General features: G+C 40.4%; 1 protein-coding gene across 3 annotated transcripts; it reads left to right on the forward strand.

Moving 5' to 3' along the window:
• Positions 1–266: 266 nt before the first annotated feature.
• Positions 267–14,846, forward strand: NFIL3 (nuclear factor, interleukin 3 regulated). 3 transcript variants are annotated; one of them, XM_059836906.1, is made up of 2 exons: positions 267–398; positions 10,866–14,846. In XM_059836906.1, the coding sequence occupies exon 2, from the start codon at positions 11,056–11,058 to the stop codon at positions 12,427–12,429; it is 1,374 nt and encodes a 457-aa protein (XP_059692889.1). In that variant the 5' UTR covers positions 267–398; positions 10,866–11,055; the 3' UTR covers positions 12,430–14,846. The 3 variants fall into 3 exon arrangements, with proteins under 3 accessions (XP_059692889.1, XP_059692891.1, XP_059692890.1); XM_059836908.1 differs by lacking the exon at positions 267–398 and adding an exon at positions 1,599–1,735; XM_059836907.1 differs by lacking the exon at positions 267–398 and adding an exon at positions 2,116–2,223.
• Positions 14,847–18,631: the final 3,785 nt, after the last annotated feature.

The raw sequence follows: 18,631 nt of genomic DNA on the forward strand, positions 1-18,631 counted from the left end.
CCCGCGCCGCCCCCCCGCCCCCGCCGGCGGTTATGCAATCGCAGCACACAGACCTACTGTACCGCGCACCGCCCCGCGCACCGCCCCGCCCCGCCCCCGAGCGCTTCCATTGGCCGGCCCCCGGCGGCGCCCGGCGCCGATTGGCTGGTCGGGGCCGCCAGTCACGGCGCGGCGCGGCCGGCATGCGGGCTATGAGCCCCGCGCCGCACAGCCCTGACCTACTAACACACATCCCTCCGCGCCGCCGCCGCGCGCTCCCGCCCGCCGCTCCGCCGCCCCGCCGCCGCCCGCGCGGCACCGCACCGCGCCCGCTCCGCTCCGCTCCGCCGCCCGACCGCCGCCTAGCCCGAGGACCGGCGCGGGGCGAGGAATGCTCGGCGCTCCGCGGTGCGCTGCAGGTACGAAGGAAGGCGCGCGTACAAAGTTGGGGTGCCCGCCCGGTGCTTCGCTCTAGATTCGGGCGGGGATCGGCTGTTGCTTATGGGGAGCCCAGCCAGCTCCGACCGCCGCCGGGCTGGGAAAGGTCCGTCGGCGGCCCCGCTCTGCGCGGCGGCGGACGGCTCGGCGGAGGGGTGGTGGCGCGAGAGGTAGCCCGGGAGATGCCGGCCACGGCTCTCGCTGTCGGGGCGTACTGGTTCATGGCTCGCCGCGCTGCCCCCCGCGTGTCCTCGCAGCGAGCCCCAGGCAGCGCCGCCGGAGCGGCTCTCCCGCGTTGCATAATGTGGTGGTGGGGAGCGAAGCTGCCGCGGCGGACGCCGTGAGGGGCGGAAGGCTGGGTCCCGGGCAGCGCCAGCCGTGCCTCGGCCACAAAACCACCAGGAGCTGCTGCCGAAGCCCTGCTGCCGAAGCCCCATAGTCCTCTCTCGGGCGGCGTAGGGGCATGTTGCCCGCGGGCAGTCGGGATCAATGGCAGCGACTCGGGTCCGGGGCTGCGCTTGTCTCAGCCAGCCCTTTCCGTCACTTTTTGTCGCTGTTTTTTAGGCGCTGCGGGACCGATCGCATAATAGTTCCTGGAAATGTTGCATTATGTAACCACAAAATATGCTGGCAGCAGGGCTGGGAAGAGGGAGCTAATTATGCGATTTTATAATCTCCCTACAAAGAAACTAGGACAGTCTTGCCCCGAAAAAAAAAAAAAGCCCCCCAAACCCGTAACTGTAACAGGTTTTGTTAAAGTGTGTTTATTAAGGGAAGTAGACAACTGGGTGAGTGGGGAGGCGAGGCGCGCTCGCCGGCTGCGTGCCGGGTGCCTTAAAACGAGATTTGTGTTGGGTCTATATTTAGCCCCTTCGCGTTTTAGCAATTGTGGCTTCATGTGCTATTTCTGGTCTTTTCTCCCGAGCCGTGCGTGTGTAAGACGTTTGAGGCATTTGCTGGGATTTTTAACTCTACGCCTTCGGAGGCGTTTTAGATCGGGCTGTATTTATTTTTTAGGGAAGGCTTTTCGCCTAGACGCCGTGGCATCTCTCCTGTACGGGCTTTCAGTGGAAAAAAAAAAAAAAAGAAAAATAATAATAAAAAAAAACCAAACAGAACAACAGACCAAAACAAACCAAACGGGAATGGCTTAATTTAAGGAAGAAAGGCGTTTACGGGAGATCTCAGCCGCGCCTGAGGGGAGAGGAAGAGCCGTCCCGGCCGTGCCTTGACGGCCGCGGCGGGCTGGGGGCCAGGTGCCGCCGAGCCCCGTGGGGCGGCAGCGGATCCGGGCTCCGGGGGCGACCGCCGGTAGTAGGTCAGTGTGACAGACCCGATGGGCGGTGGAGCGGAGCGGGTGCGCGGAGCCCGACGAGTCCTCCCCGTCCGCATTCTCCACCCTGAGGCTCGCGGGGGTCGCCGCTGCCTCCCTTCCCCGGCGGCCGACGGGGCGCGGCGGCGGCGGGCGAGCGAGGGCTGGGGGCGCTGGCGCTCCCCCTCAGCCCTTTGTTCTGGGCTGGGGCGGCGGCGGCGGCGGGGGGGCGGCGGGCTGATAGCGCGGGGCCGAGCGGGCCGGGGCCATGCGCCTCCGGTCACGTAGGGGGCCGCGGGGCCGAGCCGGGCAGCCTTTGTGGCGGGCGCGGTGCGGGGCCGAGCGGCGCAGAGGGGCGCAGAGGCGGCGGACGCCGTCTCTCCGCAGCTCGGCCCCGCACCGCGCCCCGCGGAGCGTCCCCACCCCGCTGCCCATCACCCCCCTAGTCCCACCGTCGCCTGCAGGCAGGGATCGCCAGACAAAGGCCCTCGCAGGTAGGCACGAGCTGAGCGTTTTCTTTCGTTTCTTACGTAACGAACGACAACAACATCATAAAAGGGGAAAAAAAATCGTCATTGCCCAATTCTGTAATTTTTTTCCCAAGTCAGTTTGGCGTCGCAGTGGCTGTGTGTTCTGTACTCTGGGGCCAGTTTGTGCTGTGTCCTCGATAGGAGCATAGCTTGAAAGTTGCTGACGAAAACTTGCCTTTCAAAATGAGGTGCTGTTTATTTTTTATTTTTATTATTTTTAATTACTAAAACGGTTCTCCAATACGTGAAACCAACATCACTGTGCTTCTGACCAAAAGCCTCCCAACTGAGTACCCCAGCCACAGGCTTTATGTCCGTTGTACCTGCTGTAGGAAGTAGCAGCAAAGTATTTAAAAAAATGTAATATTCTCGGTAACTGCATAAACTTTTCTGCTGCTTGATTGTTGGGGCCAAGTACAGCCTTGACACTGAGGCTCTTTTGGAGTTACTGTTGTGTTAAAAACAACCCTGGGGGTTTTTGGTTTTTTTTTTTTGTGGTTTTTTTTTTTTTTTTTTTTTTTTTTTTTTTTTTGTTGTTGTTGTTGTTGTCCTTGTAACTTGAGTGATTGCACTTAGTATCGTTGTGTTTGCTCCAGTGTGTGTGTAACCTACTTTGAGTTATCTTTGCCCTCTTCAGTAATTAATTAAATCCAGAGCCTCGTTTGAGATATTACTATGTGCATTGCTTTTATGGTCCTTATTCAATCAAAATGTTGACTTTGATGGGAAACTCTAATGAGTAAGGATATGGTGTTTTGGCCCAAAAACCTGATTTAAACCAACAAGTTCAAGGACTACTGAAGAAGGATTGTTAATAACTAACAGTTATTATTACAAAAGTTCTCATACTGTAGATGTCTTTGACTGTTAAAATGCTAATAAGCTTTAGAATAGTCTGCCTCCACTTTCGTTTACTTTATATTTTTAACTGGGGCTCCAAAGGACTCTTGACTAGCTTTCAAAATATCCAGCTTCCTGAATTTGCATCCAAAGCCTCAAGTCTCTGCTGTTTTGGTGGGGGTTGTTTTGCATTTTGTTTTGAGATTTAGGAGGGGATTTTTTTTGTTTGTTTTTGAGAAACTGATGTGAAGGTGTCAAGAAGCTAAGAATCTTCCCATGGGCAGTATGAACTTATATGACCTCCAAACAGCTTATCTCATCTTAAGAAGGAACAGTATTTGCCTTGCTTTGGATGAAATTTAGAGAACATACAGACATTCTATCTATTGCAATAGAGTCAAAAGAGAGTCTGAGAAAGATCTCAGCATCATGCTGCTTTTTTTCCAATCCTTTATCTTGGAATAAAACTCTTGAATAAAACAAACCTTTAACTCATTTTAAATTGACTTATTTTAACAAATAGTTATGCAAACTAGGCTTATGCAATAGTTTTTTTCCAGACGGCAATCTCACTGCTGTTATAACATCACTGTGATGCAATGATATGAACAATAAAATCCTCTGTTTGAGTCTTATTACACACTGTTAAGCAATGTATCTGACTCATCAGCTTAATTGACTCTTCTAGGTGACCTTGCTATGATCATTACAGCCAGTTATGAGATATAAATGTGCTTAGGCTATGTAATAGAAAAAAAATGCAAATAGATGGCCAATTCCTGCAGTCCAATCTAAAAGAAAATGACAATTGATTTCCGTGTTAGCATTTTACAGTATTAAAGCATTATCTTACAGTTTTTGAAAATATTTTTTTATAGCTACAAGGCAATGTAACTGACTAATACTCATGATAAGCATGACTGTCAAAACCAAGGTTGTGTAAACAAGGGAATACTTGGTCTTGACTAAAAATGTGCTAGAAGCAATGTTATTAAAAAATTGTATTATAAGGTAGATCTGAACTAAATCTAAAGCCATCTTAGATAGCTTGTGTTTTTTCTTAATTCACTTGTTGAATTGGTCCATGTCCAAAATAGCATACTAGGAGATTGAATTTTGTGACATATATTAAATATATATTCTGTTAGGAAAAATGCCTTATTTAAGACATGGCTTTTTTTCCCCTTTCTTGAGTTGCTCTACCTTGGTGTAATTTTCAGTCTGTCCTGCAGTATTTAAATAATTAACCAGTTTTTGCTAGAGAGGTGTCTGCACAACAGCTGACAATATAGATGCCAGTGCTGCAAGACTTCTCTTTGCAAGTGGAATGCAACCCAACAAAGAAAATAATGCTCAGCATGGGCAGTGGTCTGGACCATCTCACAGAACTGGAGCTCTAAAGGTTGCTATTTCTCTGCTCTGTCTGCTGTGAGTGGTATATAACAACAATGTACAGCCAGCATTTATTTTATATATTTACTTCAGTTGTTATATAACAAGATGCATGTTTAGAGCATCAGCTGGGATTAATTGACATAATTCTGCTGCCTTTAAATAGAGTGATATAAATTTAGGTCAGCTGAAGGTCTGGTCCATGGCTGGCATTTTAAGAACACAGTTCAATAATAGAAAGCTATTTGTTGTCAGAATAATTAATATTTGATTTTGTGGGCGCTTTTTTTTTAATGGTTTGTAACTAAGGGAAACCTGAGATGGTATTTCCAGAACATGGTTGCTATTAAGTTATAGCTTTTCACAGTCTAGTTCTTCCTGCTGTCAAGTAGCTATTGAAATGAGGAACATACTGTCATAGTACTGTGACTTCAGTAACAGTTGTTTCTACTGAGGCTTTATTAAAATACTGGAAAGTGATATGGTATTATTAAATTGCATATTTACATGTGTATACTATATTTATATTTACCCAAGATATATTTATTTCCTCCTCAGTTATAAATTTTTTTCTGGTGCTATCAGTAATATTCTTAGATATTGTTTTTCACCATTTGAACCAGAGCAATAAATAACTTGTTTTGGGAAACATTAACGGATCTGGGAGAATTATACTATCTTCACAAGGAAATGAAAGAAAATGTGGGGCAAATTGGCATTTATTAAGCTTCACTGACCTTGTCTGAACAAATGCTACCCTTAACATATGTTCTGTGCTCTCTAAATAGAAATTTTATTTCTGTAATTTACCTTTGGTAAGCAGAGCATACTTTAATGAGTTAATTTGTAGTTCTTAAGATAAACTGTAACTTAAGTAATTTTTCTAATAAAGAAAGCCTTTTGTAAAAATTACATATGACCTCAGCTTTCTGGGTGCATGGAGTTGGGTAATATGAATTTGCAATAGTATATCAAGTTCCATGATAATCTTGCTTATCTTTTCCTTAAATTTGATTGAACAGTGTCACAATAAATGATTTCTGATGTGCCCAATGGAATATATTTTGTGGACATATTCCATTTTTTTCCTTCAATAACGCGATCAACATTTTAGCAAAAGTGGGTCATCTTGTACAAAGTTATCATCATCAGTGTTCCACTGACCTAATTACACATTGGTCCTGAAACAGTAAGCACTTAGGATGTCCATGAAGTTGTAGAAAAAGGAAACTGCATACAGGAGCAATACTTCTGCATTGCTTCATGCTGTTGTAACATATTCATGGTCCTTATGCACATTACTATGTAGCAGCAGAAATTGGTGGCAATATTTGTATTGTAAATGCTTTTCCCCTTTGTGACTGCAGATAACCTGTCCATCACAGCATAAAATGAAGTCCCCTAGGTTTTCCTCAAAGTTTTAACTTCAATTGTTCTATGTCTCTAGACCCTCTGGCCCACAAATCTGTCCCAGGGATATCACTATTTCAGAGTATCCAGCATTAAAGCTTTTCTTCAACAGGAACATGAACTCACAAAGTGTCATAGGTAAAGGGCAAGAAGAAGTATGTTGAAGGATTGCAGTGGAGTTTGGAAATAGCCTGGATTTCTGAATTGTGTTAGTGATAATGATAGGTGCAGACTTTCACGGTATAATTTTTGTCTGTGGAAAGCAGTAGAGGTAGAGTATCTCCAAAATTTTTTAGCAGTGTTTAGGGAGGCTGTGCATGCACCACCTAAGCTTAAACTCAGCTTCTTGTTCCGTGTGTGTGATGAGAATTATATTTTTTTCTGTACCTCATAAAAGTATTGAGATAGATAGCATCTGGTTTTGGAATACTTTGAAGATAAAGTGCAAAATATATCTTTCAGTTTTCCAAAATTTGGATTGCAAACTGGTAACTTTTGAATCTATGAGCAATTTTTGTAGCAGCTTATCTGGTATTTTCTATATTGATAAACTGGGGTAGAATGGTGGCAGTAATATAATTTAAGATACGTATCCAAAAAGTAGAAAACATCAACTAAAAATAAGCAGAGACATTAAGATGAGTGCATTTGTTTTTCTAGAGAGTGCCATATAGTAGTGGTGATGATAGAGGCATGTTTATTTTCTAGAACAAAAGAAGCTGTACATAACTTATTTTCTTCCATTTTTAAGGACTGATATATATTCCTTTTGTAGACACAATGATACAAAACTGAATTGTGTTTGAGCGTACAGTGCTAGAAATTGGATTTCATTTAGTGTGGTAGAATCACTATCAAAATGCTAGAGCTGTAGAATTAAAGTCATTTTATCCTAGGATATATTTGAAAAATTATGCTTGGAAATGACTTGAATTATTTTGCTAAATATAGATGAAGGCATGCAGTTACTCTGTGGAGAAGCTTAGGTGCATGAGGAGGCTCCCATACATTCTCTAAAACAGAAATTATTTATGTAACTAAATTACACAGGAGAGCAAGCTTGTGGCCTTGTCCTCCAAACTTTGAGACCTTTCAATTATTACAGTGTAAGTATGTAAATCCCCAGGATCAGATCTTGAATGTGCCATGTTGTCACTTCAGTATTTTTTAAAGTCCCATGGATAAATTAATTTTTGTGATTTCTGCATGCATAATTTTTTACTTCAATAGCATGAGTCCTATGCAACAGTCTCATTAACACTTGGATCTGGGATTGTATTCTGCTTCTGCTGAAGTCAATGGCAAAATTGCTGGGGGAGCAAAACTGGCTTTGTAATTAAGTTAATAGGGTCGAGTGTTATTACATTGTAGAATTGGCACTCAATGCCATTAACATCAACCAACCAAATGTTGGTTTTATAACACTTTATGAGGGAGTGATAAAGCAATTGAAAAATTAATCATAAGGGAAAATATTGGAATTTGAAATGTAGTCAGAGGAATCATTACAGTTCATTAATTTATGTTTAAATACTCATGTTTTCCAATGGAATTATAAAATGCAAGTGAAGTGAAATGGCTGGTTCCATTGAAGGCATGTTGCCATTATCATCAGATGGGATTTAATTTGTTTACAGACTCAGCATTGTGCTGATCCACATTAAGAAGTATTACTAAACAAGGGGTTTGACTCCTGTTTGTAAAGCCACAGTTCCAGTCACCCTAACAAAAGTGCTCAAGAAATACAAAGAGTTAAAGATCTTTTGTTATTTTGTTCATTCACAAAAGTCATGGCATTAGGTATTACTGCATAAATAGCAAACCCATATGACTATGTCAGTGGGTTACATGTCTGTCCTGACAGCTTTACTGATGGACTCTGGCAGAGAGCAAAGTTGAATATTGCATGCAAAAAACACAGTCATTTTGATACATGCCTAATATTTGCTGTGGATTGCATGCACTTACATTCTGTCTGTTTGTGCCAGGAACAATGTGTGCAGGAGGGAGTGTGGCCAAAACAGGAGTTAACAGTGCTACAGTGAGCAGACTGGGCCATTCCAGTGTACAGTCTGCAGATGTCCTATGGAAAAAGGGATATGAACTCTGCAGCTGGTTGGGCTAAGTTCAGCTCAGTGCCAGTCTTAGGCTTGCAGGAGGATATTTGGACATGCAGTTGAATTTTTATCTATCAATATAGTCATATTGACGAACTATGTCATTAGTCTACATTCATTTAGGAAAAAATAGCCCACAATCCAGAACTTTTTTTGCTAATTATTATTACCATTATTAGTATTTTTCCTAGAGCACAGTGTGGGACAAACCCTGAAGCGGAATAGCTTTGAGCTGGAGACCATACTAATAGACAAGGTCCAAATTCTTATCCTGATACCGTCTTGCTAAAGACTAAACATTGCTCTTATATCACATGGAAATAAGAGATGGGAATATTATTGGGGGGGGGGGGGGGGGAAATACTTAATCTGTGTAGGTATGGTTTTGTTCTTCTAAAACATCCAATGATTCCATAAATACTTCCTTGCTTATGCTACCACTTCAAGTAAGTTTAGATGTTTTAGGCTATATGGTGCATATATATATTATATATATGGTAATAATAATGATGATATTTGCATATTAGTGTGTGTTTTCTGAGAGAACAAATATTTTGATTTTAGTGTAGCTCTCTGGTATTGTTAAATCCAGTAAGAGCTGTGAACTAATAAGGACATGAAATTTCATAAAAGTTGTTTTGAGCACTTTTTGCTCAGGTGAGAGTTGGCTGAGATACACACTAAGAGACAAGTAATGATTTTATAGGTTTGAGTACATGATACAATTTCCTGGTGTGTGCCATGGTGTGTGTGTGCTACTAACAGGTACAGGTGAATACAGCCATAGTAGTGGATCAAGACAATTAGAGATCGGTTACTGTGTACACCCAGTTCTACAGGATAATGAAATGAAATCCTAGTATTCTACTAATGTAAAATGATGCTACAGAGACTGAGTATTCTACAAACATGGCAAAAGGTCAAGTGGCCTTGTCTTCTCTCTTTTTTTTTTTTGTTGTTGTTTTAAAGTTTCAGCAATGATTTTTTTAGACATTGAGTTACACTAGGTTTAAAATTATATACATATTAATTAAATAATTGATCCCCTGAATCAGTGAAACTGACAAAATGTCTGTACACCTACTTCAGCAAATCAAGCTGTACTGAAAATTTGGAGAAAGATGTTGCTTTGCTGTAGGGTTCATTTTTATTTTTAAACCTGATCCAGCTCCTTCAATCTTGACAGAAAGCACCCTTATGACTCCTTGAAATTTTGGATCAGGGTCTAATTATGTAACTGTTTGTGTATTAGAGGTACATTTCTTCCTTTCAGACATGACAATTTGTGGTACTGCTTTTGCACTAAAATATTAGATGCTGTCTTTGGTGTGGTCGGTGTCTAACTCTATTTTTCATTAGGGCTGTATTATCAAAGACAAATAGTTACATGTCAGTAATTAACCAAGGATTTTAGGAAATTCTACTTAGTTATTCTGTTAAATGTGTTAATTTTTTCATGACAGAAGAATTGGCATGGTTTGATGGAACAGAACCCAGCTTGAAACCTTAGTCTTTATGACCCTGCTTAGTTGTTACTGCATCACTCATTCCACTTTGCCTTCTGGAAAAGACAAGAGAAACTGGCAGAATACAATTAATTAATTCTTTTATAAGTTTCTTGACTGATAATGTTAAAATTAGTTTCATTAGTCATTGTAAAAATATTCCAGTAAATAGAGACATTAATCTGAAGTGGCTGATTATTTAATTTTTTTTGTTTGTTTGTTTTCTGGTCGTACAGGCAAGAATGCTGACTCGATAGTCAGTTCTATAAAAGCACTTAGCATACTACATTCTTTTCACCAGAAACTTGATTGACTGTAGAAAATGATATACTGAGAAGCTGTGTCTAAGGTCAAGACAAAGTGATCTTAGCATTTTTGCATTAAAAGGCACTAAATAAACAAAGGCCAATATAAACTCTAAAGTTCAAATTTGATGTTTTAAATGTCTGAAGCTAAAGATTAAACTAATTTTTATTTGTGAATGGTAACACTTATGAGCCTAAACTTTTACTTCAATGCAAATACTGTTTCCTGGAGGTGCACATCCTCAATGGTATTAAACTTTACTTTGACATAACACAACTATTTGTCAAATGCAAATTTTTAATTAAATATTATTTCTCTAATGTATTTTTCAATATGGATTTTAACATTTTCTTTGTAAGATACTAAAAAATTACATAATTTTTGTCAATATTTTTTAGTTAGGTACTTGCCCAAATTATGTGTGTGAACTTGCTAGTTTGAATTAATACGATGAATACAAACACATATATATAAGATTTGTTTTTTTACAGGATTCAAAAGCAGCAATTAAATGCTTAATAGATAAGCATTGGATAATGGTGGTATTTTAAGACAATAGAAAGCACTCCTTCTCTAAATCAGCTTATATTATTTTTAATCCTTGAAGGACCCAAATATATTGCATTTCTAAGTCATACACCACAGCTGTTTTCAGAAGAGATGCTTTAATGTGGAACAGGATACTTTGCAATGCTGCTCCTCAACATGCTTCATGTCCTGCAGTTTAAAGTGTTGGAAGGTTTTAGTTTGGCCAGTGATGTCATGGAAGGTTCCGTGACAGCGTTACTGTAGGGTCAAAACTCAAATATTTTTTAATTGATTCTTCCTTGGATCATATAATATTTGTTTTGGAAGCAAATCTGCTACCTCTAGTGTCATGAAATTTAGAATATCAGTAGTTTCAATGTTGAGCTGTCTTTATATCACAGCAGGTTTAATGAACAAAATTCTTGTCTAAAATATTTGTCAATAGCTACTTTTGTGTGTTTTGATCCAGCAATTCCTAAATAGTAATAACATTCTCTATTTATTTCAGGTTTTTAAGAAGATTCCCACTGAATCTGCTAAGAAAATTGGTTCTAGACAGACATTTCTGTCTGAGATTATGAAAGAAAAGGAAGAATGTGTGTGGATTTAAAATTACTGTATTTATCAAGTCGTGGAGTGAGAAGTACTGGGGAGATAGCTTGCTCTGTTGCTTATTGTAGATCTACAAATTGTTTCTGATGCAGCTGAGAAAAATGCAGACCCTTAAAAAGGAGCACGGACCTGTTGACACAAGTAGCAATGTGGACAAAATCATGGTACTTAAGTCAACCTTAGCAGAAGTATCTGAAGAATTGTCTACAAATGAAGATATACTACTTACTGAAGCAAGTAGTGGAAAAAGCAAATCTTCAGCTTGCCGGAGGAAGCGAGAATTCATTCCAGATGAAAAGAAAGATGCTATGTATTGGGAGAAAAGGCGGAAAAATAATGAAGCTGCCAAAAGATCTCGTGAAAAGCGACGACTGAATGACCTTGTCTTAGAGAACAAACTAATTGCACTGGGAGAAGAGAATGCCACTTTGAAGGCAGAGCTGCTTTCATTGAAGTTAAAGTTTGGTTTAATTAGTTCTGCGGCCTATGCCCAAGAGATACAGAAACTCAGTAGCTCAACAACTGTGTATTTTCAAGATTATCAGAGTTCCAAATCAAATATTAACTCATTTGTAGATGAACATGAACCATCTATAGTTGGTAGCAGTTGTATTTCTGTCATTAAACATTCTCCTCAAAGTTCAATGTCTGATGTATCTGAAACATCAACTGTAGAGCATACCCAACCAAGTCGTATACAAAGCAACTGTAGAAGTCCCGAAAATAAGTTCCAGATTATAAAGCAAGAGCCCATGGAATTAGAGAGAGAGCCAAGAGATGACAGAGGTTCATATAAAGCGTCCATATATCCAAACTACATGGGAGCTACATTTAATGTGTACTCACATTCTCCTCCTCTCTTGCAAGTTAATAGGTCCTCCAGTAATTCCCCAAGAACGTCAGAAACTGATGATGGTGTAGTTGGAAAGTCATCTGATGGAGAAGATGAACAGCAGGTTCCTAAGGGTCCAATTCATTCCCCAGTTGAACATAAAAATGTTCACGCAACAGTTAAAGTTCCAGAAGTGAATTCTTCAGCTTTGCCTCACAAGCTTCGAATCAAAGCCAAAGCCATGCAAGTTAAAGTGGAAGCAATGGATAATGACTATGATGCAACGCAGAAGTTGTCGTCACCCATTGACATGTCCTCAAAAAGACATTTTGAGCTTGAAAAACACAGTGCGCAAAACTTGGTGCATTCTTCTCACACTCCTTTCTCGGTTCAAGTGACTAATATCCAAGACTGGTCACTTAAACCAGAACTCTGGCATCAGAAGGAACTCAACGTTAAAATTCAGAGTGGTTGCAAAACTGGAGTTGTTGAAATAAAAGACAATATCTACAATGTCTCTGAGTCAGAGAATCTCTATTTGAAGCAGGGCATAGCAAACTTATCTGCAGAGGTTGCTTCACTTAAAAGACTTATAACTACACAAATCTCTGCTTCAGACTCTGGTTAATTTACTACTGAAAAAGGCTTATTGTTTCAAAGGATGTCATTTACAGTAGATCAATATGTTTTGTATGATGCTGAATTTTCACTGGACTTGTGATGTCATTTCACTGTAATGTTCACATAATGTCTGATTGGTGTCTTTTTGTGCACAAATTATTATGAAGACTAGGTTGTGCTATGATCACTATGCCTTGAGTATAGTCAAGTAGCCTGTACAAAGGCTGTATATAGTGGACTTTAATTTCTTTTTCTTCTACTACAAAGCGTGCAAGTTACCAGTTACAATAAAATATTGGTGACAAACATAGAACATCTACTCCAGTTCAGTTGATTTTATGAACTTGTAAATAAGTTGTTAATTAAAAACTGGGTTTTTTCTTACACTGTGCTCAACTTCACTTACATTTTTGGTTTTTGCAGCCTAACAACCAAATTACAATTTACAATGTGTGATCCTTCTGGCCACCTTTTTCCTTAACATGTTTTTTAGAAGAGAAGTAAAGTGAATATTTATAAATGAAACAGTACCAATTTATAGCCTTAGCCTTCTTTAACTTATTTTTTAGTAGAAATTAACCAAAAGCCCTGCAAATTCTAACCCAGTAACTAATATCAACAACCTTTTTTTTCTCCTTCAATCTCAACCGAGACAGTAATGAGTTTCCTGAATGTTTTAGTGTGACAAACAATTTTTCAATATTATAACTTGGTGTTTTAGGTGAAATTAGTTAAGTCAGATTTGTGCATCTGCAAAGTTTTCAGAGCCTTGCAGTGACACAATTGGACAGCACCATCTCTGCCAAGGGGTGGCTTGCATCTGCAAGGGGTGCAGGCATGGAAAGTCAACCCCTCTTGCATACCAGCATTCTGTCCATGGCAGACCATGGGCCACCTGTACATGAAGTATAAGGCTACTGGATCTGTAAACTCTGAGCTCAGCTAGGTAAATACTTACACAAAGGCTAGTCAGTCAATAGCAGTTGCAGAGTTAAAGATCATCTGCTATTTTAGTTCCCAGAATGGGACATAATGCAATTATGCATGAAGTAAGTCTTGCCAGCAATTTGTCCCTGGTTTCAATGGCTTAATTAACTGAACTGGAATACCTTGGCTTGCTAAAGGGCATTTTGCAAGAGCTTCTCAGATGTAAAATAGAGGCTGCGTGAAGAACTGCACAATCTAGACACTGCTAGCCCCTTACAACTTGTGCAGATGATGAGTTCTTCACTTGATGACTGGACAGGGCTGTGGTGCTCTTTGTCTTTCAGAAGAGCCATTGAACCATGGAGTCTAGAATTGTATCACATATCCTTGGTTCGGCTTACCAAAAGCTTTCATTTTAAAACTAAAATTAATTCAGAGCATAAACTTGGCAGAGGTTCTTTTCATGATACTTCCCCCTTCTTTTAACGTACTAATAAATCAGACTAACAAATAAGCTTTTTCTGAAAAGGCTTTTTATTAATTGCCATACTGTATAATGAATTGAACCTTTCCATAGGCTTAAAATACTAATTAACAAAACAATATGTAGGTATTGTTTTTTTAAATTAATACTTGACTTGAGTGAGAGGAAGTTTGTCAATTTTTTGGGGATATGAAGAGGAGTCTGAGTTACTCCTGATAGCTCTGAAGCTTGGTCCAGCAGTCAAGGCAATGGCAGAACTCCCTGATGTCAGTGAGGACAGGATTTGATTCTGTGCCTTTTCAGGAACTGATGATTCAGTTGTGTTCTGGGAGGACCTTCGCACAGAAATCACTGGTACTTTCTGAGCTTTTTTGAGCCTTCTAACTGCTGTGCTGTATTTGTGGCATTCAGAGTTGATAAACTGCTATTCTTTTTTCATGCCTTAATAATACAATAGACCCCATAGCTGGGCTCTGTATGTATTTGGTAATTAACATAGATGACATTTCAATGTTACTGAAAATAAGCTCAGGATTATTGCATGAAATGTAAAAATTTGCATTGAATGATGGGGATATGAGACATGAGGCAGTTATGGCTACTGTCTCCTTGCTTGCTAAGTATCTTCTGTAAGCAACAATAAAATTCTTTAAATATTTTGCATATTATTTATCACATGTAATGTGTTCAAGGAGAGGACTTAAAACTCTCAGTGTTGCCATCAGTGTAAGCCTAGATCTATTGGGTTTTTTTCCATTTCTTGTTAGAATTGTTTGTCATAATGGAAGAATGTTGTCCTCTTTCTAGCTCATTATATATTTTGTGTATCTGTTTTGTGCAATTAATACTTAACAGTAATGATGTAGTTAATTTGTTGAAGGATGTCATTGCAAGAAAGTTATAGCATGGAGCTTAGGAGCACAATCAGATGTTATTTATACTCCCTTTATACCTTAGTGTTATGCTTCATTTGAAGAAAGAAATAAATAATTTGTCTTTTGTTCAAAACCAGATCTAACCTACCACATGCTTTTCTATTATGTTCATCATCATAGTCCAACACAGGGGCATTAATTTTGGTTGATGACCGATCTTCCAGCTGAAGTTGTTTTTACTCCATCTTATACTCGGAATATCTTTCACATACCTATTAAAGGTACAAACTGCAAGAGTGTGGGTGGTACATGCGAAGCCCCATTTTTGCCTACAGCTGCTGACTCTGAGCTGCTCAATTGCAGTAACTATTGTGTAGATGGCCTCCTCATGCAGAGCCCTCACCCTGCTTGCCCATCTTTAGCCTGTTTCCCCTAGGGATGTGAAATGGGAAAGATGGAGTGTCACCCTCTGGGGGTGGGGAGGGAGAGAGTGCAGTGGGACTGCCCTGCTCCAGCCCTCAGATGGTACCCAGTTATGTAAGTGCAGAACCAGACAGCTGTGCTCTTCCAACCTGCCTTCCTTGCACTGCAGCTTCCATAGAAAAAGTATCCCTGGCTGGTCATCTAGTCTCTCAATGGGACATCAGAAGGTTGGCTTTGAGCACAAAATGGGCTTTATCTAAGTGTGAATAAAACTGGCATAACATCCTCTAACTTACAAAAGTTGTTGTAGACTCAGCAATTGACAAAACAACATGAAACATGGCAAAAGGGTACTCTTTCTCATTTCAGTGTCTTCAATTACCAATGTTAAGGAAGGCCGCATACAGAAACTGGTAATTCTGAGACTTATCAATATAAATTCTCTTTCATGATAATTGTTAGTGTGAAGGGCTTCATGGAAAGTAAGAGTAGTCTAAAAAATGACTGTTGATTAGCAAGGTAAACTTTTCCCTAGTGATATCAACTGGTGGTTAATTAACAATGCAAAGTGTGAATACATGTTGTTCATTAAATTTGCCTAACTTAAATGGGTATCAACACAGTAATATAGCCCCATGTTCTGTCAATGCCAATATTTTAATAGAGAGGCGAATTGTGGATGTGCCCATACATATACTGAGCCCAAATGTTATGATTTTCTGAATCCTCTCAAATTTTTGTCTTCAGTAAAACTTATGTATTGCATAGGATATATTTAAATTTTATTAATATTCTGTACAGCACAATATGCCCTTGTTGAAGAATAGGAGACAGGTAACTGAAAATTCCTGATTATTCTTTTCTTGTTATTTTCTCCCTAATGTCTATTTGAGTAGTTTATGAGACCAAACCACATCTGTGCAACTTAAATGCAGGATTGTGCAATAAACACATTCCTGGAGTTTGGTTAAAACAACCACTAAAAATCTTTTCTACTTGCTAGAACATGAACATGCTGTTGAAAATTGCATACAGTGAATTTAGCAAGAAACTCTGAGAATCCAATTAATATGGCCTTTATTATTACCATATTGTTTGAAAAATACTTTGATAGCTTATTACACAATACAAGATTGGTAAATACAAGAATGCAACAAAAGAATTTTTGGTATTTCTTACATAAGAACGAGTAACATATTGTTCCATTTCAGTGCCAAATCAAAAGTTAAAAACACCAGGCAGAATCCTCGTGCTTTTAACTCAGTCTCAAGTTCTACATACCTTGATGAAATAGATTTTTTTTTGTGTACAATAAGGCACTCACTCAAGAGAAGTAACATCGCCAGGATAGACACTTTACAGTTCCCTCCTGGCACAAACTCCTACTGATTGTTCTATCTCTAAGGCTACCTCTCATGACAAAACAGTGATCTATAAGTCACTTTATACAAATCACTGGAACTGTAGAGAACTTCCTCACTACGAAACAGAAGGTAGCCAGATACTCAACTATTATTTATTCAGTGACAGTTCTAGAAGGTCTTGGTGAATTAGGAGCAAAAGGTCAGAGTAGAAACACAGTATTTATTTATTTGGAAGAGAAAGCATCAAAACATTTGGTTTCAGGACCCCAAAAAATAGTGGAAATGCTTCTATGCTTTTTATGAGTTGACCAGCTATTACCCATGCACTGATCATAATGCTGTCACTAGAGTTATAGTAATTCCCTCTGAGACACTATGGAGCTCCACAGGATTACAAACCGAAGTGCCTGGGAAGAGCACAGAGATGGGACTTTGCCATGATTTTATGTGGGTTTGTCTCATGCATGCAAGCATCCTCCCTTCTAGTGCATCTGAAAGAGACCTTATCTGAAAAAGCCTGCATCAGTCCAAACATTCTGAGGAAGCCAAATGGCTGTCTAATACTACTGGCATCCAGATAACAAGGTCAATATTTCCTCCACCATCCCTCACTCCCCCGACAAGTCAATGCACAACTCAAAACATTAGCCAGCTGTTAGACCTTTGCATGTTATTCAGATTCTTAGATGTGCAAGTGGGCATCTCATTTAATGACTTACACATATAAAGCAATCCCTGCTATCTGTATGTGCCAGCGTCAGTATCCATTATGTCTACATTCTGAGGCATGATGCTAAACAAGTTGCTGCCAATCTGGACCTCCAAAAATTCTCTTAAATTTGAAATATTGAAGCGTAATATTGTATCACACCTAAGAGCTGAAAAGATGATAAAATGCAATGACAGTCATTGTAGCAGAATACTGTTTTCCTTTCTCTGTGTTCTTGACACTATAGACATGAATAGATAATACACGTCCTCAATAAAAGACTTGGTGACATATGTTCTATAAGAGCATCATGGTTAAAAATATGAACAAGCAAACATAAATATTTGTGTAAGCAAAACTATATTGAACAAGTGACAATAACAGACAACATATATGAACTATCAGTATTGCATGGGACTGGAAGGAATTGTTTACATTTTCTCATTTTCTGTAACGAGATTACTTAAGCAATAACTTCTTAGCTTTTTCTTTAAATAATATTTATGTCACTGAAAATAAACAGGAAGAAGGAAAACACCACTTATTTGATGGTATTGACAGGTATTAGAATGGGATATTTCAAGTTGTCAGGGACCTACAATGATAATCTAGTCCCACTGCCTCACCATTTCAGGGCTGACCAGAAGATAAAGCCCATCATGCAGGGCATTGTCCAAATGCCTCCTTTTAAGGCACTGGCAGACAGGGAGCTTGTTTCAGTGTCTGACCACACTCAGTAAAAAAATATTTTCTTGTGTCCAGTCTGAACCTCTCCTGATGTAGCTTTGAACTATTCCCTCATGTCCCGTCACTGGATCCCAGGGAGAAGGGATCAGCAAACCCCTCTCCACTTCCCCTCCTCAGGAAGCTGTAGAGAGCAGTGAAGTCACCCCTCTGCCTCGTTCCCTCCAAATTAGACAAACACGAAGCCTTCAGCTGCTTGGCATCCCTCTGGCACAGGCAGGCTCTCTCTAAGCAGAGCAGAAATACCAGAACAAGGCTGGATCTGGACCAGCAGGAGGAAAATCTGTGCCTAAGGGCAGTATGATTGCCTTGTCCTGGCTGCTCACCAGCTGTGCAGCCTGATGCACGGGCCAGTCTGGCATTGTCCCTTCCCAGGGTCCGGACTTTACACTTCTCCTTCATGAACTTCTGGAGGCTCCTACCTGGGCAGGGTATGACCCCTGGGTGACAGAGAGAGCAGCACCAGGTCATGGCTCCAGGCCAGGGAGGGAATTGGTTGTGGCTGTAGCGAGGCTGCACTGGGAAGCACGGGCTGGTAGGAGAGCAGAGAACCAGCATGTGGGGCAGGGGCTGGCACTGAAGAGCTCATGAGTGGCCTGGGACGATGGGCTGTGGGGCACAATCTGGACCTGGAGAACCCCCTGCTGGAAATATCTGCCCTGGGGCTGGCTGCAGGAATGGGC

This window comes from Haemorhous mexicanus, chromosome Z, assembly GCF_027477595.1.
Source record: "Haemorhous mexicanus isolate bHaeMex1 chromosome Z, bHaeMex1.pri, whole genome shotgun sequence".
In the NCBI taxonomy this organism is placed as follows: domain Eukaryota; kingdom Metazoa; phylum Chordata; class Aves; order Passeriformes; family Fringillidae; genus Haemorhous; species Haemorhous mexicanus.

Excerpts from the sequence above, each read along its gene's own strand:
- NFIL3 (XM_059836906.1), top strand. The coding sequence starts at position 11,056 with ATGCAGCTGAGAAAAATGCAGACCCTTAAAAAGGAGCACGGACCTGTT.